At 40.9% G+C, this 19,673-nt stretch overlaps 1 protein-coding gene across 1 annotated transcript; it reads right to left on the bottom strand.

Annotated features, from left to right (window-relative positions):
• Positions 1-1,505: 1,505 nt before the first annotated feature.
• LOC311044430 (H-2 class II histocompatibility antigen, E-S beta chain-like) lies at positions 1,506-16,421 on the bottom strand. The gene is made up of 6 exons (XM_084055998.1): positions 16,317-16,421; positions 10,179-10,395; positions 3,491-3,558; positions 2,954-3,067; positions 2,326-2,382; positions 1,506-1,724 (listed from the first exon to the last, which is right to left on the bottom strand). Exons 1-5 carry the CDS (start codon positions 16,387-16,389, stop codon positions 2,345-2,347), a joined length of 510 nt encoding a protein of 169 aa, XP_083912124.1. The 5' UTR covers positions 16,390-16,421; the 3' UTR covers positions 1,506-1,724; positions 2,326-2,344.
• Between the last annotated feature and the right edge of the window lie 3,252 nt (positions 16,422-19,673).

Below are 19,673 nucleotides of genomic sequence, written 5' to 3'. Positions count from 1 at the left end.
CAACGGCGCGGAGGGACGTTCGGGCGAAAACATCAGAGACGATTTTTTTCACAGTTCTGATCAAGATTGGCAGAGTTGAAGCCACTTTTGTGTATTTCCATATTGTAGTAAAAAATACCCAATTTGAATGTTTTCCATTTGTACTGCTGTGTTTATTTGGTGCCGATTGTAAATGGATTTTGTCTGTTAGGCTAATCTGTGGGCTAACTCTCACTGAAGGTTCCATTGAAAAATATTCATTAGCTTTTGTGCTAGCTAGCAAAACATCCGGGGAGGGCAGGGAGGGACGATCGGCGCATTACAGACAGGGAGGGACGAACGGCGCATGTGTAACAAAGTTGAGGAATGGACAGAGGCGACATTAACATGATACATTTATTGCTCGTAGGATTCTACTGAAGCATCAATGAGCGTTAGATGCCAAAAATGTAACTTATGTGCTTGTTATAGGACATTTTATCCGACCGCGCCGTCCGCCCCCCATGTATGCACCGTTCATCCCGACTGGCGGCCGTGTGCGGAGTCGCCGGTCATCAAATTACTGGATTAGGAATGAGACAAAAACAACTCCTTCATGGGGTGTGTAATAAGAAGTACTTTTTTGGGTGAACTACTCCTTTAATGATGTCATCACCGTGCTGCTGTTATGAGTATTTAAAAGGTTAATGATGTCATCACTGTGCTGCTGTTATGAGTATTTAAAAGGTTAACTAGAAAAAGTGCTCCTCGGAGCACAAGTCTCCGCCAGCAGACTTGTGTTGGGAATGTTGGGAATGTTCTAATTCTTATGTTCTAATTCTTACAAAAAATAGAACATGTTACTGTGTCATAGTAACATGACACAAGTGTCCTATCCGTCTGTATAACTGTCCTATCCGTCCTGTCTGTATAAGTGTCCTATCTGTCCTGTCTTTATAAGTGTCCTATCCGTCCTGTCCGTATAAGTGTCCTATCCGTCCTGTCTGTATAAGTGTCCTATCTGTCCTGTCTGTGTAAGTGTCCTATCCAATTGTTACAGTATCCGCCATTTCTCAGCCATTTCGTGATTATTCCTGTCTTACCTCACTTTGAAAGAGGCTAAAACTCTTTCAAAGTGACACATGTATTTATAGGCCGCTATACGTCACTAGCCAATCAGATCACACTATTTCACCGTATTGTCACATGTCACGTGAGGCTTGACCAATGTTAGCTTGGCCGAGGGGGACGGGGGACGGAAAGTGAAAACAATGTCTCCTGGCGGAGACAATGATCTCACCACTGTGCTGCTGTTATGAGTATTTAAAAGATTAATGATGTCAGCACTGTGCTGCTGTTATGAGTATTTAAAAGGTTAATGATGTCAGCACTGTGCTGCTGTTATGAGTATTTAAAAGGTTAATGATGTCAGCACTGTGCTGCTGTTATGAGTTTTTAAAAGGTTAATGATGTCAGCACTGTGCTGCTGTTATGAGTATTTAAAAGGTTAATGATGTCAGCACTGTGCTGCTGTTATGAGTATTTAAAAGGTTAATGATGTCAGTACTGTGCTGCTGTTATGAGTATTTAAAAGGTTAATGATGTCAGCACTGTGCTGCTGTTATGAGTATTTAAAAGGTTAATGATGTCAGTACTGTGCTGCTGTTATGAGTATTTAAAAGCGTATTGGACACACATGCATTTCCTCCTCTCTCCACCAGGGGCAGCAATGACTGTCTGTATCTCTGAAAACACATCCAGGTGTTCTGTGAAAAGACAATGAACCAATTAGAATCAGAGTGTTAACTTGTTAAATGTTTGTTAACAATTGGTCAATGATTTAAAACTATATGCTATGAATAGTTAATAGATCATGAACAAGTTATTCATAAACTACTTGAAAAACCTTACCTCTAAGCAACTAGAGCAACCATCAAAGTAGAAACCAAACTAGCACAACTCAGTCCATTCAAACAACATGTTACCAATACTTTATCAATAGTATTAGTAGGAAGGGTAGCTCAGTTGGTAGAGCACTCGCTTTTGGACCACAAGGTTCTGGCTTTGATCCTGCTATTGATGGGAATTATCAGTGTTTTCAATGTACTGAATCATTTGGTACAGTTCACTAAAAGGTTTTGTTCAAATTATGTGTTCAGCAGTTGGTTCAGTGTTCAGTGAATCGACACCTGTATTGTGTTGACACTTCACCGAACTGAATCACAGGCAGTTTGTGCACTGACTGGATGACCTGAACATAGTTGTTTCACTTCTTACACAAGCATGGTGTTTTGTGTGTGTGTCCTAGTCTTATACAGTTTTATACATTTTAAATACAAGTTTAGTAAAAAGAAAGAGGAAGTGAACCTGTGTATGTGGGAGGAGTCTAAAGATCCTCATTTGCTGTCGGCACCAGGATACGACCTGATAGAAGAAGAGAGACAGTTACAACAGACACAGTCAGTCAGTCACACACACACACACACACACACACACACACACACACACACACACACACACACACACACACACACACACACACACACACACACACACACACACACAGAAAGATCGTCTGTCCCACATGCTTCTCCTCAGTGGGTTGATCACAGTCATCATTACTTCAACATTTAACACATTTGACATACATTTTGGGTGGTTGGTAATGAATATGGTATTGAAAATATTGGAAGGGGTCCTTGGGGCCAAAAAGGTTTGGGACTCCTGCTGTATGGACTAGTTAAACCTAAATGTGACAACATAGAACGCACTTTGACCTTCTAACTGGGTAGTCTAAATTGGTCTGGGTAGTCTAAATTTATAAAACATGTTAATTACACATGCTCATCACGTCTTTTCTTCCACTGGTAGTAGATTAATTAATGAAACATGTTAATTCAACATGATAATCACCTTGTTTATTCCACTGGTCGTATATTAATTATTTAATTAATTAATTAATTAATTAAACATGTTAATTAAACAGGCTAATCACCTTGTTTCTTCCACTGGTAGTAGATGAATCCAGACAGGAACAAGGCCAGACCCAGAATCAGACCAGATGCTCCGATGGCCAGCTGGTTCTTCACTGACTCTGGCATGGAGTCATCTGTGTGTGTGTGTGTGTGTGTGTGTGTGTGTGTGTGTGTGTGTGTGTGTGTGTGTGTGTGTGTGTGTGTGTGTGTGTGTGTGTGTGTGTGTGTGAGAGAGAGAGAGAGAGAGAGAGAGAGAGAGAGAGAGAGAGAGAGAGAGAGAGAGAGAGAGAGAGAGAGAGAGAGAGAGAGAGAGAGAGAGAGAGAGAGAGAGAGAGAGAGAGAGAGAGAGAGAGTACAGTAGAGTAAGACAGTGTAGTGAACAGATTACAGTACAGTAGATAACAGAGAGAGAGAGAGAGAGAGAGAGAGAGAGAGAGAGAGAGAGAGAGAGAGAGAGAGAGAGAGAGAGGAGAGAGAGAGAGTACAGTACAGTACAGTAAGACAGTGTAGTGAACAGATTACAGTACAGTAGATAACAGTAGATTACAGTAGCTGACCCCAGTCCATCGTTATAGGTGCAGTCAGGCTGGGATGTTCCACCATGCATGAAATCTTCTCTCCTGATCTGTAATACACACACACACACACACACACACACACACACACACACACACACACACACACACACACACACACACACACACACACACACATGCACGATGTCATGATGATTTTCAAAGTGGAGGGACCTCCTGTGTGTGTGTGTGTGTGTGTGTGTGTGTGTGTGTGTGTGTGTGTGTACATATATATATATATATATATATATATATATATATATATATATATATATATATATATATATATATATATATATATATATGTAGTAGAGGTTCGGGCCCTCAAAGCTACGGTAAACCAGTGATCCAACTGAAATGGCCGTATATGGAGATATCTGTATCTGTCAGTCGTCCCGTTTATGGCCATAGGCTATATGCTGACTGATTTGTTAGGTTAGAACACTGTCAAAAAAAACCCCAAAAAAACAGAAGTCCCGCTACACGATATTTCAATCTCGAGATTTCAGTCTCGTCTAGCGAGAATTCAGTTTTTTTTCTTTTTTCTTTTTTGGTTGCATAGTGTTCTGTCACTATGAACGTCAGATCTCACAAAAAAAAAAAAAAAGCTATTCAAATATGTGATCTAACGCAAGGCCTATCCGCGCACGTTTTAAGCTGTGGCGGACCCGGGATGGAGAACATTTTTCTACTGTACCATTCATCCTAAGATATCATAACATCATAGAAAAGGTAAGAAAAACGTAGTCCAAAATTCTCGTTTAAGGCAATTTTGATATAGGAAGATGTGTGGAAATATTGGGCCTTAAATGTACTGTAATTAAGGGGGGAAGTATTATACGTATTTAGCCCTGCATTTGTAGGGATGTGGAATGAAATGTAAAAGCAAAAAGAAATACATCTAAAAGAAATGGTGGGCAGTGTTTGTATACAAATACACATTCCCCATCTGTATATATGGCAGGGGCTCCCCCCAACTGTCATTTTTGCGGGGAGCGGGTTGCCTGCCGCTCCAAGCTGCTCCGGTCGAGGCCGCGCACCACATGTTTGACAGACAGACACAAAGAAATCGTAAACACTGCGTTATTTTGCTGGTTTTGTCAGAAGCGCTTTTTAATACTTTTGATTGGTTAAATATTTTTTTTATCAACACAGACAATAGCACTGATTATTATTATTTTTTAGTTAGCTTGTTTGCGACGAATACAGTATATTGTGGGTTAATACAAAGGCCTATTATTAAAGAGGATATGTCAATCAACGATCGCTCACATGCGCGTGTATGCACAAGCACGTGCGGGTGACGTACAGTAGCACTCCACCAGCTAAATCCACTGTAGCCTACAGCCCTGTACTCAGTAATTAAATGAAATGTTTGTAAGAACTTTCTTTTGATAATTGAATAACATTCTGCATTCATAACATCATTCTCAAATAGCGTCTGCTTTTCAAATACATTGCTGCCTACCACATGAATACAGAATACAGATATAGAGATGCACGATATTGAAATTATGACCGATATCCGATACCCAATTTTTTGCTTGGTCATATCGGCCGATACCGATCCGATACCGATATTTAATATATTTATTATATTTTTTTAAACAGTGCCTTGATATTATGATTGTTAAGGCCTACTGGACACTATACACAGGACCACAATGGAAACAAGCACCTAGGCCATAAGGGCTTGGCCCAAAGCCTGTTAATAAAGTATTCAATCAATCAATCAATCAATCAATCAATCAATCCTCTGTTTCCAATTGTCTGCTTTCACTACTGAATGAGATGAGTACACAAATTAACTGTAGTAAAAAAATTAACATTTATTTTTACTTAACATTTTGTACAACTTCTTTCGCTTTTGTTCTAAAACAGTCACAGTAGACACTAGAAATATTCCTCTGCTGCCAACAAACATTAGAATAGAAAGAAATACACACAAGCCTTTTGCAGCTTCAGTTAACATTCAAACTTGTATAGCTAAGTAAAAAAAACAACAACAACTCTGTGCAGGACAGGTAAAATATACCTCTAAACTGACAAACAACTGAATTTGTTTTGTCCACAGAACATAACCAACAGTACTGTAATACTGTACAGTAAGTTAGTAACCAAAACTTTCAGTGACATTTCAGCTCTAGAGTATCTCTCAACTGACTGTAACATACAGTAACTAGATTGCTTTGTCAAACAAATAAAATAAATTGCACTGTATGACTGTAATCCTAATCCCCTTTTTTTTCCAGCATTTTTTTAAATGAAAGTATACACACCAGCCATAAATTGCACATTGCAGGGGGGTTCACAATCACATCCTATGCTGCCATAGGCAACGTTTTGAACACGTTTCTTAACACAGAATAAGCAGCTTTAATGAGAACAAAATAAAATAAATAGTTACACTGCTAACTGTTACACAGTTAACACTGCAGTCCCCTTTTCAGCTGCACATTGCACAGGGGTTCACAACTTCACATTAGAACAGAGAGAGAGAGAGAGAGAGAGAGAGAGGGGGGGGGGGGGGGGGGGCAGAGAGACAAAGAGGGAGACAGAGAGAGAGAGAGAAGCCAGGATCCTACAGGCTAAGTTTGGAGCAAGAGTGGAAAATCTGTCTTAGCTAGAATAAGCATCTCAGCTTTGTCACAAGCAATTCTGTTCCTCTTTTCGTAAATCACATTAGAAACTGCGCTGAACAGACGTTCACTATCTACGCTAGTAGGAGGGGCACTCAGGTACTTGCGGGCAGCTTTTGCAAGGGCAGGGAGGCGCTGCTTGTTACTTCTCCAATATCCCAGTGGGCTTTCAGTCTTTGGAATGGGGGGCTCAGTGAGGTAGGTTTGTATCTACAAGGAAGTAAAAAAGCCTAGTTTAATGGACTTTTCTTTTTTTCAAAAGCATTTGCAGCGCAGCCTATTAAAATTGTCTTGCTGGGTAACAGAAAAACAGATATACACACATTTCAAAAACACTGCAACAAGATAAACGTTTTTATGTTGTCAGTTAACTTATAAATAATGTAGTAATCATTGTATTGGCCATAAGGGGATATTTAGGCTGTACAGGCAGTTTATTTCATAAGACTCTAACCTGCAATCCTGTGTGGATGGTTATTTGCGGCTCCGGGTCCAGGGTTACGTTCTCCTCCAGGATTTCATCAAACATGGCAAATAAAGACCCCCGATGACCATCGTCTCTCCTGGCCTTCTTCTGTTGCGGATCATCGGTCTCATCTGGCCCCACGTCCTGGCTGGTCTCACCGGGCTCTGTGCTGCGCTCTGCGCCCTCTGCGCGCTCATGGCTGCATGTTTCCAACTTGTCCACAGCGGTCTTCAACATGTCGCGTGCACTGTCTTTATTCTCTCTGTCAAAGTAACGGTCCTTATATCTAGGATCCAGGATAGTTGCCACGCAGTACAGGGGTTCAGACTGGATGTCAGCAAAACGAGTGTTCACAGCATCAAGGAGAGTGCGTTTCGCTGTTTTAATCCCTTTGTCTGTGTCAGCACTCTTGCTTAACATGCGTTTCAGTGCCACGATAGAGGGAATAACATCAGATACACAGGCCGCAGATGCACTGATTGTTCTGGTCAGTTCCTCAAAGGGCTTGAGTATCGTTAGCATATTCTCCATGATCCCCCACTGAGTTGCATTCAGAGCTGCAGGCAAATCATAATCGGCGGCATATGCACCGAGTGCGCGCCTCTGCTCCAACAAGCTCTCCATCATATAAAACGTAGAATTCCATCTAGTTACAATGTCTTGTTGGAGCCTCTTGGCTGTCATTCCTTGCTCTTTCTGCACATCTTGTAGGCGGCTGTATGCAAGCTGGGAATGCTTGAAATGCCCTATTATCTTTCTACCCACTGCCAGAACACCTTCATTCACTGCCAGTTGCAGGGTCATGCATGGTAAACTTGGAATCTCACAATCTACTGCTGCCCTGGCCATGTTGCGCGCATTGTCTCGCAGAATAACATGTACCTTCTCTTTGGGAATTTCCCACTTTGCAAACATGGCGTTGAATGCAGATGCAATGTGAGCTGCGGTGTGTGATCCACGGCATTCCTGTGAATGTAAAACAGCTTTTTTTAGAGTGAAATCTTCGTCGATCCACTGGGCCGTTAAGCTCAGCATGCTCATGGGGCTTACATCAGAACTCCAAATATCTGTTGTGAAGCTTATGGTGGTGATGTTGGCACCAAGGAGCTCCTTAACGCGTGCAGTGACCCTATCATTAAGCTCTGGTAAAGCCGTATCTGCGAAGTAGCAACGGCTGGGTAGATTATAGCGGGGTTCTAGATGTGAAATCAGTCGGCAGAATCCCGCATCTTCCACGACTGAAAATGGTTGATCGTCGAGTGCAATAAAGTCCATAATTTTAGCGTTTATCGCTATGGCCTTTGGGGTGTCACGGCCGACTTGTTTGCCTTTGTCAAAGGCATCCGTAACCAACAGCTGTGATTTAGGACGGCAGCGGGTTGTGTGTTCCTCTTTTTGCGCAGCACTCTGTCCAGCAGACAACTCATTATACTTTTCAAGATGCTTGTTCTTCAGGTGGTTCTTTAAGTTTGAAGTGCTAAATGACGAGGCCTTCTTCCCTCCTCGCATGACCTCACGTGAACAGTCATTGCAAATGGCAATTGTCTCGTCAGTTTCACTGACTTTAAAATAATTCCACACCAAAGACATTTTACTAGCGATATCTCATTCTCGTTTATTTGTTGTTCCTCCTCCTTTTGTTTTTTGTCGAGCAAATAGTGTACAACACTGCCATCTGCTGGGGAGAAGGACTACAGCACACAGTCTGCCTATATGTTACCAAGGCATTGGACGAGCATGTTATTGTCCGCCATCAATATCAAAGAATTATATCGGGTTTATTTTGAGATCGGTTCGATACCGATATGGCATTTTAGGGCCGATATCGGCCGATTCCGATACGTTACCGATTATATTGTGCATCTCTAGTGATCAATATAGATTACACTCAAAGGGGATGACACAGTTGGGAGGAGGCCAGCCAATGTCAGGGAGGGTGACCAGGACAGTGGCCCCCTGACAACACTGCCCACCATTCGTCATAATATTTAGTTTATATTTTATATTAGAGCGAGAAATGTTATTACTGCTTAGACTCTAAGCATTGATAACAACCTTGTGATTGTGAAAAGGGGCATCATTTTATTTGATTTAATTGGGGTTCATTTATATGAATGACAATGAAATAGAATTACTGGCTTTATTCACGAATATAAATATTATTAGGGAATCGGTGACACTACAATGAACATAAAGAATCATTTTTTAGGGAATTGTATTGCTGTTTTAATTTTTTGATACCAAGAAAACCGTATACGTCTTTGACCCAAAACATTAATCAAACCTGTAGAAGTTTTTTAGGTTTTTCAGTTTGTTCATGTTTTCCTCAAATTGAGCTCCCTGAGAGTTTTGGGCCCCATAAAATTATGAATGAGTTTTTGCTCTTGTTCAAGTGTGTCTTCAGTCTCATGGCTATCTTGATTTGTACCAGGCACACTACCTGTGTCTAACCCCAGAAACACACATTTGTGCACGGTTTGTCGATGGTTGGTGGTTCATCTGTAACTGAATATTGTTTGTTAGTTTTGATTACACATCATCTTTTTCTGACCATTTTGAATCCTTGCACCTGACAAATAACCACAAGTATGAAAATGCTACAACTAATACTAAAACTAATACAAACAAACAAAAAATGAATTAAAACTAAATGAAATAAAAATGAAATAAAACTAAACTATAATGAAAAATCCAAAACCATTATAATTTTTTCTGTTATTATTATAACCAAAGATGGTTAAGTTTTGGGAAGATCCGCCATCCCAATTGTAGCCACTAGAGGCGAAATGGTACACAAATCCTACAAATGGTCTCCTAAGTGGGCGGTGGCAAAGATTGTTAATTTAGGAAGATACACAATCTCCATTGGAGCCACTAGAGGCAAAATAGTACACAAATCCTACAAATGGTGTCCTAAGTAGGCGTGGTTTGCTTCTCCCCCGACAATTTTCACCGGTCCATTTCGGTATAATGTGACGGACCTGTGAAGACTAGTTGCGAACGCGGAAGGTCAAGTGGAGCCTACTATGAAACTCTGCTCGGCTTGTGTGTCCGTGTGTGTGTGGGTGTGTCTGTCTGTGTGCAGTGCACTGCCTGGGTGCGGCCGACAGAGCAGAGTGCGCCAGAGTGCAGCTACAGTCAAAACACACACACACACACACACACACACACACACACACACACACACACACACACACACACACACACACACACAGTGTATTTACGGACACAAGTCCGTAAATACACAATATTTTCGAGCTGCGTTCGCTTCCAGCGTTCGCGCGTCTTACTTGTCTGTATTGACTACACTACAGCCTCCATGTAAGAATAATAGAGTCAGTGTTCATACTGTACTGGTTTCATTAGAGTTATTAGTCTACTGATGGAGCAGAGTGACCCATTGTATGCCACCTTGTATTGGCTTATACTGGTCTGTACTGGTCTGCACTAATGTGTACTGGTCTGCACTAATGTGTACTGGTCTGTACTGATGTGTATTGGTCTGTACTGGTGTATAATGGGTGTGTAGTGGTATGTACTGTATTGGTGTTTATTAGGTGTGTACCTGGGTGTGTACTCCAGGTAGGAGTGGTACTGGTAGTACCAGTCTCCATCAGACAACTCATTAGTAGAGGAGACATCAGAGGTGATAGGTTCTCCATCTCTCAGCCAGGTCACCAGGATCACTTTAGGATAGAAGTCATAGGAGCTGCACTGCAGCACGTGTGTATGTCTTCTGCCGCCAGAGGGGGTTGCTGAGGTCAGTCTCACGTAGGGCTCCACTGGAATACCAAGAACATTATTATTAATTATAATTATTGAGGGTTCGAGGCCTACAGGCCTAGGCTCGAAACCTTTTTGAAACACTACACTTTTTTCTTCCGCCACTTTTTACAGTTCTGGCCTAACCGTGCATATGCTTTTTTACGAAACTCAGCAATATGGTCTAGGGCTATGCCAAACGGCTAAGACACGAAACTCACAACTATTGGCCAAAGGGTGGCACTATAGCACTCAATTGTCTTTGAACAGGTACAACTCATGCCCTGTTTGACCTACAGCCATGAAACTTCGATACACACATGAGTCTCCTCATGCCTAACAACTTTTGTGCTCTGACTTTTGACCTCTGACCTTTAGATCTCCCACCATTTTGAATTATATGAAAAGCAGTTAAAATCAAACTCCTCCTGGGATTTTTGAGCAATCTGCACGAAACTTTCTACATATGAACTTTGAACCTATAGCGACAGATTGATACGCGTGGATTTTTTCTAAGTGAAAACGTTAAGCTTTTATGAGCCAATTAATATTGCAGTTTTATGACAATTATTCATCTACCCCTAACACATACATGCAGACTCACATTTGTTTGAAATTTACAGTAATGTAGAGGGTCATTCCAAAAATAACTGAAACGAATCTTACTCCAATTGGCCAAAGGGGGGCACTATAGCAATTTTTTGAAAATGCAAACTTTAAACAAGCATAAGTCATGCCTCGTTTTGGCCGAAAGTCGTGAAAATTGCTTACACTTGTGCCTTGACTCATGAGGAACATTTCTATCACTTTGACCAGTAAGCTCCGACCCTAGATTGTCCGCAATTTTGAGCAGTTTGAAAAACACTTAAACCCAGGATTTTTCAGCTATGAAACCGTGAAACTGTATCATCTCTTTTTTCGCCAGTTCAGGTCTGTCGGGCCAATGCTTCTCTCTACAGCATCTGCCTGACAAACGCAAGGTCGATGGTTCAAGGCTCACTTCATGCCTTCATTTAAAGTGCATTGCAAACAACATGACTGTATCAATGAATACATGTGCGAAGATACCATGAAATGCTTATTTGAGAGTATGTTTTTTCAATGTATGACTTTCATTGTGAAAATAGCCGATCTACAATCTCAAAACTTTTCAGATAGCAACGTTTTGTGAGCTTGTAGATCGGCTAATTTCACTAGTTTCTGTTCCAAGGACACGTACAATTTCTCTCGCAGATGGTTAGGGAATCAGTGATCTAGAGTAGTTAGCAAAACAGAGGCTTGGTCCATCAGGGATGGAAAGACATATATATCAACAGACACTACCAGGGCTATCATATCTCTAGCTCAATGAGAAGAAAGGCAGCCTATGAGTCCGGAGGTCATTGGTTCGAGCCCTGTCCCCGACGATGTGTTGAGGTGATCGTGATTTGGCATTCGTAGGCTTATGCATAGTATTTCTTGAGGTTAGGGGTAGGCATAGTTTTACTGAGGTTAGAGTTAGTGAGAGTTTAAAATGCTAATTTGTTAATTGCATCGTCTTCTTTCTCTCAAGTTCAGTCTTCTATATTTCTATGGCTTATTGTGCATATTACTTATCATTGCTTCTTTCTTTTTTCTTTCTGCATTCACTGGCCCGTATTATTGCTGCTTGCAGCTATATTAATTTATTATTATTACGGGGCCAGGCTTCCAGCATGGACCCGTTTTGTTCTAAGTGAAAAAATGAAGCTTTAAATATAGCTGCAAGCAGCGATAATACGGGGCCAGGAGAGAGAAAGAGAAATGATAATTCCTTTAACAGGTCAGTTCATGAAAGTCCTTGCGGTCTTGTTTCCAATGAGGGCCTGCAAGCAATTAGAGGTTAAGAGTCTTGCTCAGGGACAAATTTCATTTCATCGACACATTTGCTGACCTGGCCTGGAATCGTACGGAATAGATTGAAGATAGAAACGGAGTAGATTGAAGAGACAGAGAGAGAGACATGGAAACGGAATAGATTGAAGAGAAAGACATGGAAACGGAATAGATTGAAGAGAAAGAGAGGGAGAGCCATGGAAACGGAATAGATTGAGTCATGTTTTTTGCAATTCAACTTAAATGAGTCTGCATCAAGTGAGGCTTGAACGGCAACCTTGCGGTCGTGAGGCACTCTTAGGTAGCTGCAACACTACCTACAGTGCTATAGCTTTGTCCAGGCTGATATTGTGTGTTGAGGATCACAAACTCTTGCCTTCTGTCATGACCCAAGCCCCTGTTTCACTAACACTAAGATCACTCGTTCACAAACCATTTACCAATGAAGAAATTGTACATCTCCTCAGAAGCAAAACTAGTGAAAGTAGCCGATCTACAAGCTCACAAACCATTAAAAGTTGTCAGATTGTACATCGGCTATTTTCACAATGAAGTATGTTATACATTGAAAAAACATACTCTCATTGCTATCTGAAAAGTTGTGAGATTGTAGATCAGCTATTTTCACAATGAAGTATGTAAAAAACACTTGATTAAGTATTTCATGTTATCTTTAACAATTGCAGATGTATTCATTGATAGTCATGTTGTGTGAAATGCGACTTAGATGAAGTCTGCACCAAGTGAGGCTTGAACCTGTGACCTTGATGTTGTGACACATACACTTAAGCGGGACGCTATTGGACCAACAGACAAACCTCTGAAAAAAAGAGATCACACTGATCATACAGTTTCACGCAAATAGCTGAAAAATCCTGGGTTTAAGTGTTTTTCAAACTGCTCAAGATTGCGGACAATCTAAGGGCGGTGCTTACTGGTCAACGTGATAGATGTGTTCCTCATTAGTCAAGGCACATGTGTAAGCAGGTCTAATGGCTGTCGGCCAAACGAGGCATGACTTTTGCCTGTTTAAAGTTTGCATTTTCAAAAAATTGCTATAGCGCCCCCGTTTGACCAATTGGAGTAAGATTGGTTTCAGTGATATTTGGAATGGCCCTTTACATTTCTGCAAAGTTTCAAAGAATGGTAAGTCTGCATGTATGTGTTAGGGGCAGATGAATAATTGTCATAAAACTGCAATATTCATTGGCTCATTAAAGCTTCATTTTTTCACTTATGGAAAATATTTTGCATACGTTTGTCGGCATAGGTCCAAAGTTCATGTGTAAAACGTTTCGTGCAGATTGCTCAAAAATCCCAGGAGGAGATAGGTTTTAACTGCTTTTTACTGCTTTTCATATAATTCGAAATGGTGGGAGATCTAAAGGTCAGAGGTCAAAAGTCAAACAGTGAAAGTTGTTAGGCATGAGGAGACGCATGTGTGCATCGAAGTTTCATGGCTGTAGGTCAAACAGGGCATGAGTTGTACCTGTTCAAAGTTGGCATTTTCAACTGAGTGCTATAGCGCCACCTTTTGACGAAAGATTGTGAGATTTATTTCTTGATCGTTTTTCATGACCATCTATCATATGGCCGAGTTTCATAAAAAGCGTATGCACGGCTCAGCCAGAACTGGCAAAAACGGCAGAAGAAGAAGAAGAAGAAGAAATGGAATAATGCCAATAACAAAACGGGTCCATGCTGGAAGCCTGGCCCCGTAATGAACCAATGAATATTGCAGTTTTATGACAATTATTCATCTGCCCCTAACACATACATGCAGACTTACCATTCTTTGAAACTTTGCAGAAATGTAAAGGGCCATTCCAAATATCACTGAAACCAATCTTACTCCAATTGGTCAAACGGGGGCGCTATAGCAATTTTTTGAAAATGCAAACTTTAAACAGGCAAAAGTCATGCCTCGTTTGGCCGACAGCCATTAGACCTGCTTACACATGTGCCTTGACTAATGAGGAACACATCTATCACGTTGACCAGTAAGCACCGCCCTTAGACTGTCCGCAATCTTGAGCAGTTTGAAAAACACTTAAACCCAGGATTTTTCAGTTATTTGCGTGAAACTGTATCATCAGTGTGATCTCTTTTTTCGGAGGTTTGTCTGTTGGTCCAATAGCTTCCTGCTTAAGTGTATGTCTCACAACCTCAAGGTCACAGGTTCAAGCCTCACTTGGTGCAGACTTCATCTAAGTTTCTCTCTCTCTCTTCAATCTATTCCGTTTCCATGTCTTTCTCTTCAATCTATTCCGTTTCCATGTCTTTCTCTTCAATCTATTCCGTTTCCATGTCTTTCTCTTCAATCTATTCCGTTTCCATGTCTCTGTCTCTTCAATCTATTTCGTCTCTCTCTCTCTCTCTCTCTCTCTCTCTCTCTCACCATTCATCAATGTGATCTCTTTTTTCCAATAGCTTCCCGCTTAAGTGTATGTCTCACAACCTCAAGGTCACAGGTTCAAGCCTCACTTGGTGCAGACTTCATCTAAGTTGCATTTCACACAACATGACTATCAATGAATACATCTGCAATTGTTAAAGATAACATGAAATACTTAATTGAGTGTTTTTTACATACTTCATTGTGAAAATAGCTGATCTACAATCTCACACATTTTCAGATAGCAAAGAGAGTATGTTTTTTCAATGTATAACATACTTCATTGTGAAAATAGCCGATGTACAATCTGACAACTTTTAATGGTTTGTGAGCTTGTAGATCGGCTACTTTCACTAGTTTTGGTTCTGAGGAGAAGTACAATTTCTTCATTGGTAAATGGTTTGTGAACGAGTGATCTTAGTGTTAGGGAAACAGGGGCTTGGGTCATGACAGAAGGCAAGAGTTTGTGATCCTCAACGACAATATCAGCCTGGACAAAGCAATAGCACTATAGGTAGTGTTGCAGCTACCTAAGAGTGCCTCACTATACCGCAAGGTTGCTGGTTCAAGCCTCACTTGATGCAGACTCATTTAAGTTGAATTGCAAAAAACATGACTCAATATATTCAGTTTCCATGGCTCTCTCTCTTCAATCTATTCCGTTTCCATGTCTTTCTCTTCAATCTATTCCGTTTCCATGTCTGTCTCTGTCTCTTCAATCTATTCTCTCTCTCTCTCTCTCTCTCTCTCTCTCTCTCTCTCTCTCTCTCTCTCTCTCTCTCTCTCTCTCTCTCTCTCTCTCTCTCTCTCTCTCTCTCTCTCTCTCTCTCTGAGGGGCGGCCATAGCTGAGGGGTTAGGGAGCCAGAGGCTCTGGTTGCCCCAGGTACGATTCCAGGCCAAGTCAGCAAATGTGTTGATGAAATTTGTCCCTGAGCAAGACTCTTAACCCCTAATTGCTCACAGGCCCTCATTGGAAACAAGACCGCAAGGACTTTCATGAACTGACCCGTTAAAGGAATTATCATTTCTCTTTCTCTCAGCTATATTTATTATTATTATTATTATTATTATTATTATTATTATTATTACCCTTATTATTATTACCCGTATTATTATTATTATTATTATATTATATGCTGGTAATATGTAAATGTCATTATCATTAATAATTGTTTATTATGAGTGAAATGTAAATATCAGTGTCTGGCCACCAGATGGCACCAGATAACAAAGTTTCATAGAATACTGCAACTTCTACAATATTTTACAATTTTCTACAGCATAGAATGCATTGACCTAATGACATTTAAACATTATATTAAATAATTACTCAGTTACACAGTGCTTTACATAAATAACAACAAACCAAGCAATAATGAAACTAGTCACAACAACCAACACATTAGATACTGTAAAATATTAATTAAGTGATGAAAGTAGTACAAAACCAAATGGTAAAGAGAATAATTAAATATGAAATCAGGTGGTGAAATTAAGTTATAGTTGTGTTTCATCCCTGTTTCTTCTTTAAGTTAATTTAACCACATTAATCATGGCATCATTATGTTAGGCATGTCATTTCTGAAACAATACATGGGTGTAACACCATTAATCATCTGTGAATATTATTATGATTTATCATGACTTAATGTTACAGTGTATGAGGTGTTGAGTGTTGCTGATCAGCTCACCTCTCTTGTCCAGAACAGAACGGTAGGAGCTCTCAGCGTTGCCTTTGCAGCGTATCTCTAGCGCTACTCTCATCTTAGCCAGTGCATTAGGATCTTTATTCCAGAGCTCTGCGTTATACACACCAATCTCAGTGTATCCAACATACTGACCCACTCTGCTGTCCCACCTGATGAACTCATCATTATTGAAATTCAATGAACTTATGTACTGTAAATCCTTCAGCTCACTGGAGTTAAACTTACAGTGGTTAGCCACATAGAATTGATATCCATCTGCAAATAGAAAAGTACAAATGTCATCAATGTTCAGTTCAAGCATCTGTATAATATCAACACAGAGTGAATGTGTGAATTGTTAAGTAGGCTAGTTAAATAAAGTTGACCTGCTGCATTTAACCACATGAACCCTAGCGCCCCTTTTCTGGGGCAAACATTCAGACAAAAAACACATTGTGAGCTTGTAGCTCTGCTATTTTTGGCAGAGATATTTAGTGTAGAGTGGTTTTGATTGAATACTTTATTAGACAGAAATGTTAACAGTACGTAGGTACAGTAAGACATTTAGGAAAACACAAAAAAGTCCAGGGCCTAGTATAGAGCCCTGGGGCACTCTGTTCAGGTAAGTATATACTGTAAGTAGGGTTTAAATCAGTGCTGCATTTGTAAATGATTAGGTGCCGGAGCTCATGAACCGTAGTCTTGCCAACCACCCCCCCCCCTATATTTAGCCTATACATATATATATATATATATATATATATATATATATATATATATATATATATTCTCCTATAATTCGAGAAAGCTCTGTAGCGGTGGTGAGGCCAAAATCTGTTCTGCCCGGTTCTCCTCGGTGGCTAGAGCAATTGATCTGAATTTGCACACAGCCATTGACCATTACCATGTGCACGGAACAGCGGAGCCCGTTTTCCGATTTCACTGAGCTGTTTATTAGCGTTTTTGTGTTCGCTGGCTCCCGGGTTGCCAGATCATGTACGCATATCCCCCGTAGAATAATAATTGATTTAACCATAAAATGGTCCCAGAAAGCTTTGCCAAATAACAGCATAAGGGTCACCGTTTCCACATCAAAAAATGTATTTCATTATCAGAACATTAACATGGGAATGTCGCAATAGAAGAACGCTAGTCATTGAGAGAATACGTATTTCGTCGAGCGGCCGAATCCGCCATTCCTTCAGCGGGTGAAACAACACAGCTTCCATCATTGGAATTGCATTACGGAACGCACACATTGTTACATTTTATGTTTTTTTTTTTCGTCATAGCGCAACATATGGTGAAGTATAGTGGTGCAGGTCATTGCAACAACCACCGATCTTGTGAAAAATGAAAACGGGACTGCCAAATATTCTAAACTTTCCGCGATTCAGCCAATAATCATATTCTTTGAGACACACATCCGAGTTTTTGCCGGGTCAAACAAGGGAATAAATGGTTAAACAGATGAATTGTTAAGTAATACAATAAAGTTTACCTGCTCCATATAAACAGATGAAACACAGTGAGACACTGAGCCACAGTTTAGTTGAAGTCATGATGAGTTGAGATGTTTCAGAGTGTAGTTGAAGTGTTGATCAGTTGACATTCTGATGTGGAACTGAACACTGACACTTCAACAACAGTCTCTACTCTACAACAACCAATGAGAAAACACTATTCACTCTCATAATTTGTTACCAGGCAGACGCTAAAACAAAACTACAGCAGATAGTTTTAATCAAAATGTAAGTTTTACAATAATAATGCAACATTCCACATTCCACATTTCACAAGCCATCATTGACTTAATTTTGACATCAAACCAGAATACGATCTTCAGCAGTGGTGTTATGGGGAGCTGAAAGAGGGGAAAAAAACATAAATCTGCAATAAATTGTCACAACAATAAAAATCAGATCAATGAATTACTACACCAGTGAATCATTAACTGCATTAACTTTATAAGAAACTAAAGTCTAACGATGGAGGAACACCACACTCAAAACATAGATAAACATCAATAGTTATGTGAAGGTACTTAGTGAACAGCAAATCATTTAATTGAATTATTTAATAATTCTATTTCACTCACATTAATCAACATATCACCACTAGTCCCATACGCAGTCATGCTCTGCATCCAAAGCCAAATGTGATGAGTTTGCGTCTTTCTTTGATACTAAAATGATCCTTTGAGCTGGTATTTGAGCTGCAGGTCTTCCTTCATCTCAGAAACATTGCTAGAATTTTACGCCTATATGTCAGTGGAGGATGTAAAAACGCTAATCCATGCTTTCGTCTTCTCACGGGTCGGCTACTGTAATGCACTTTGTTCTGGCCTTCCTAAAGGGGTGCAGTACGTTAGTCCGACAGCGCATTCCTCCGACAGCGCAGCGCTCCGACGTTTCCAATACTAAACCCGAACCAAACCCGCACCCTAACCCTAACCGCACGCGGATGCCACATAGTCGGAGAAAAGGTCTGTGGGATTAACGCATGCCTCCCTTCCTAAAGGCCCCTGCATGCTACCAAATGAGGTGGTCACCCTATCAGGTGATAGGGTGACCACCTCATTTGGTAGCATGATAGAGAGAACTGTCTCTATCACCACCACGGTGATAAGGTGACCACCGAAAATGGTAGCATGCACCCCCCTTAGAAAAGCACTGACAGATTAAAACTTTTCACAAAAACCAAGATGAGAGGATATTATCACTCCAGTTTTAGCATTTAAAGGGCAAGGTCACAACAAAGTTGAATTCTACCTATGAGTTCTGCCAATGCTTTTCAATGGGAATGGCGTGGTTTGACGGTCTTGCGCATCTTTCTGTGTGTTGCAGTTCTTGCGTTTATGCGTTCTATATGCCATGTCTATTTGAAGCAGATAAATGCTTGAGACAGATGCTGCTTTTCCCCCTCTGTCCAATCGGGTGAGTCAAAGACGGACCGTCCCAAGACTCAGGAGGAGCTTGTCAAACTGGTGCTGCGCTGCTTTTATCCGCCAGATTGGGACGTTCACGGCATATTTTGCAGCATTACGGCGCGTTCATCATCGGTGACGAGTGCCTCTAACAGCCGCTGCTGGCTGCGTGCAGCCAGATGCGAGTCGCAGCGTGTCTGTGTGTGAGGATGCGAGGCAACACTCACACAATCACGTGTAGCATGCGTCCCGTCCACCTGCGCCTAATGGCTGTACATGGGGCCGACGCGTGCTTTAGCGTGATTGTGTGAGTGTGGCTTCAGAAAGTACATTCCTAGCCTCGATCTCCAGGCTTGGAAATTTCTGTCCCAGCTGTTGGTACGCAAAAGCGCCTCGCGTCGTCTGATGTGCCGCGCATTATTTATTGTGGGTGC

Source organism: Gymnoscopelus microlampas (assembly GCF_963454915.1).
Source record: "Gymnoscopelus microlampas genome assembly, chromosome: 4".
Classification (NCBI taxonomy): Eukaryota; Metazoa; Chordata; class Actinopteri; order Myctophiformes; family Myctophidae; genus Gymnoscopelus; species Gymnoscopelus microlampas.
Note: the sequence above shows the minus strand (reverse complement) of the source record. Positions and strands in the feature narration are given on the sequence as shown.

Bases quoted from the DNA above. Each gene is read 5' to 3' on its own strand.
- LOC311044430 (XM_084055998.1), bottom strand. From the start codon at position 16,389: ATGAGAGTAGCGCTAGAGATACGCTGCAAAGGCAACGCTGAGAGCTCC. The intron at 3,559-10,178 runs GTACACACCTAA...TGTGTATTACAG, and splicing joins TACCTGGAGTACACACCCAG to ATCAGGAGAGAAGATTTCAT. The intron at 2,383-2,953 runs GTGATTAGCCTG...TTCTTCTATCAG, and splicing joins CTACCAGTGGAAGAAACAAG to GTCGTATCCTGGTGCCGACA.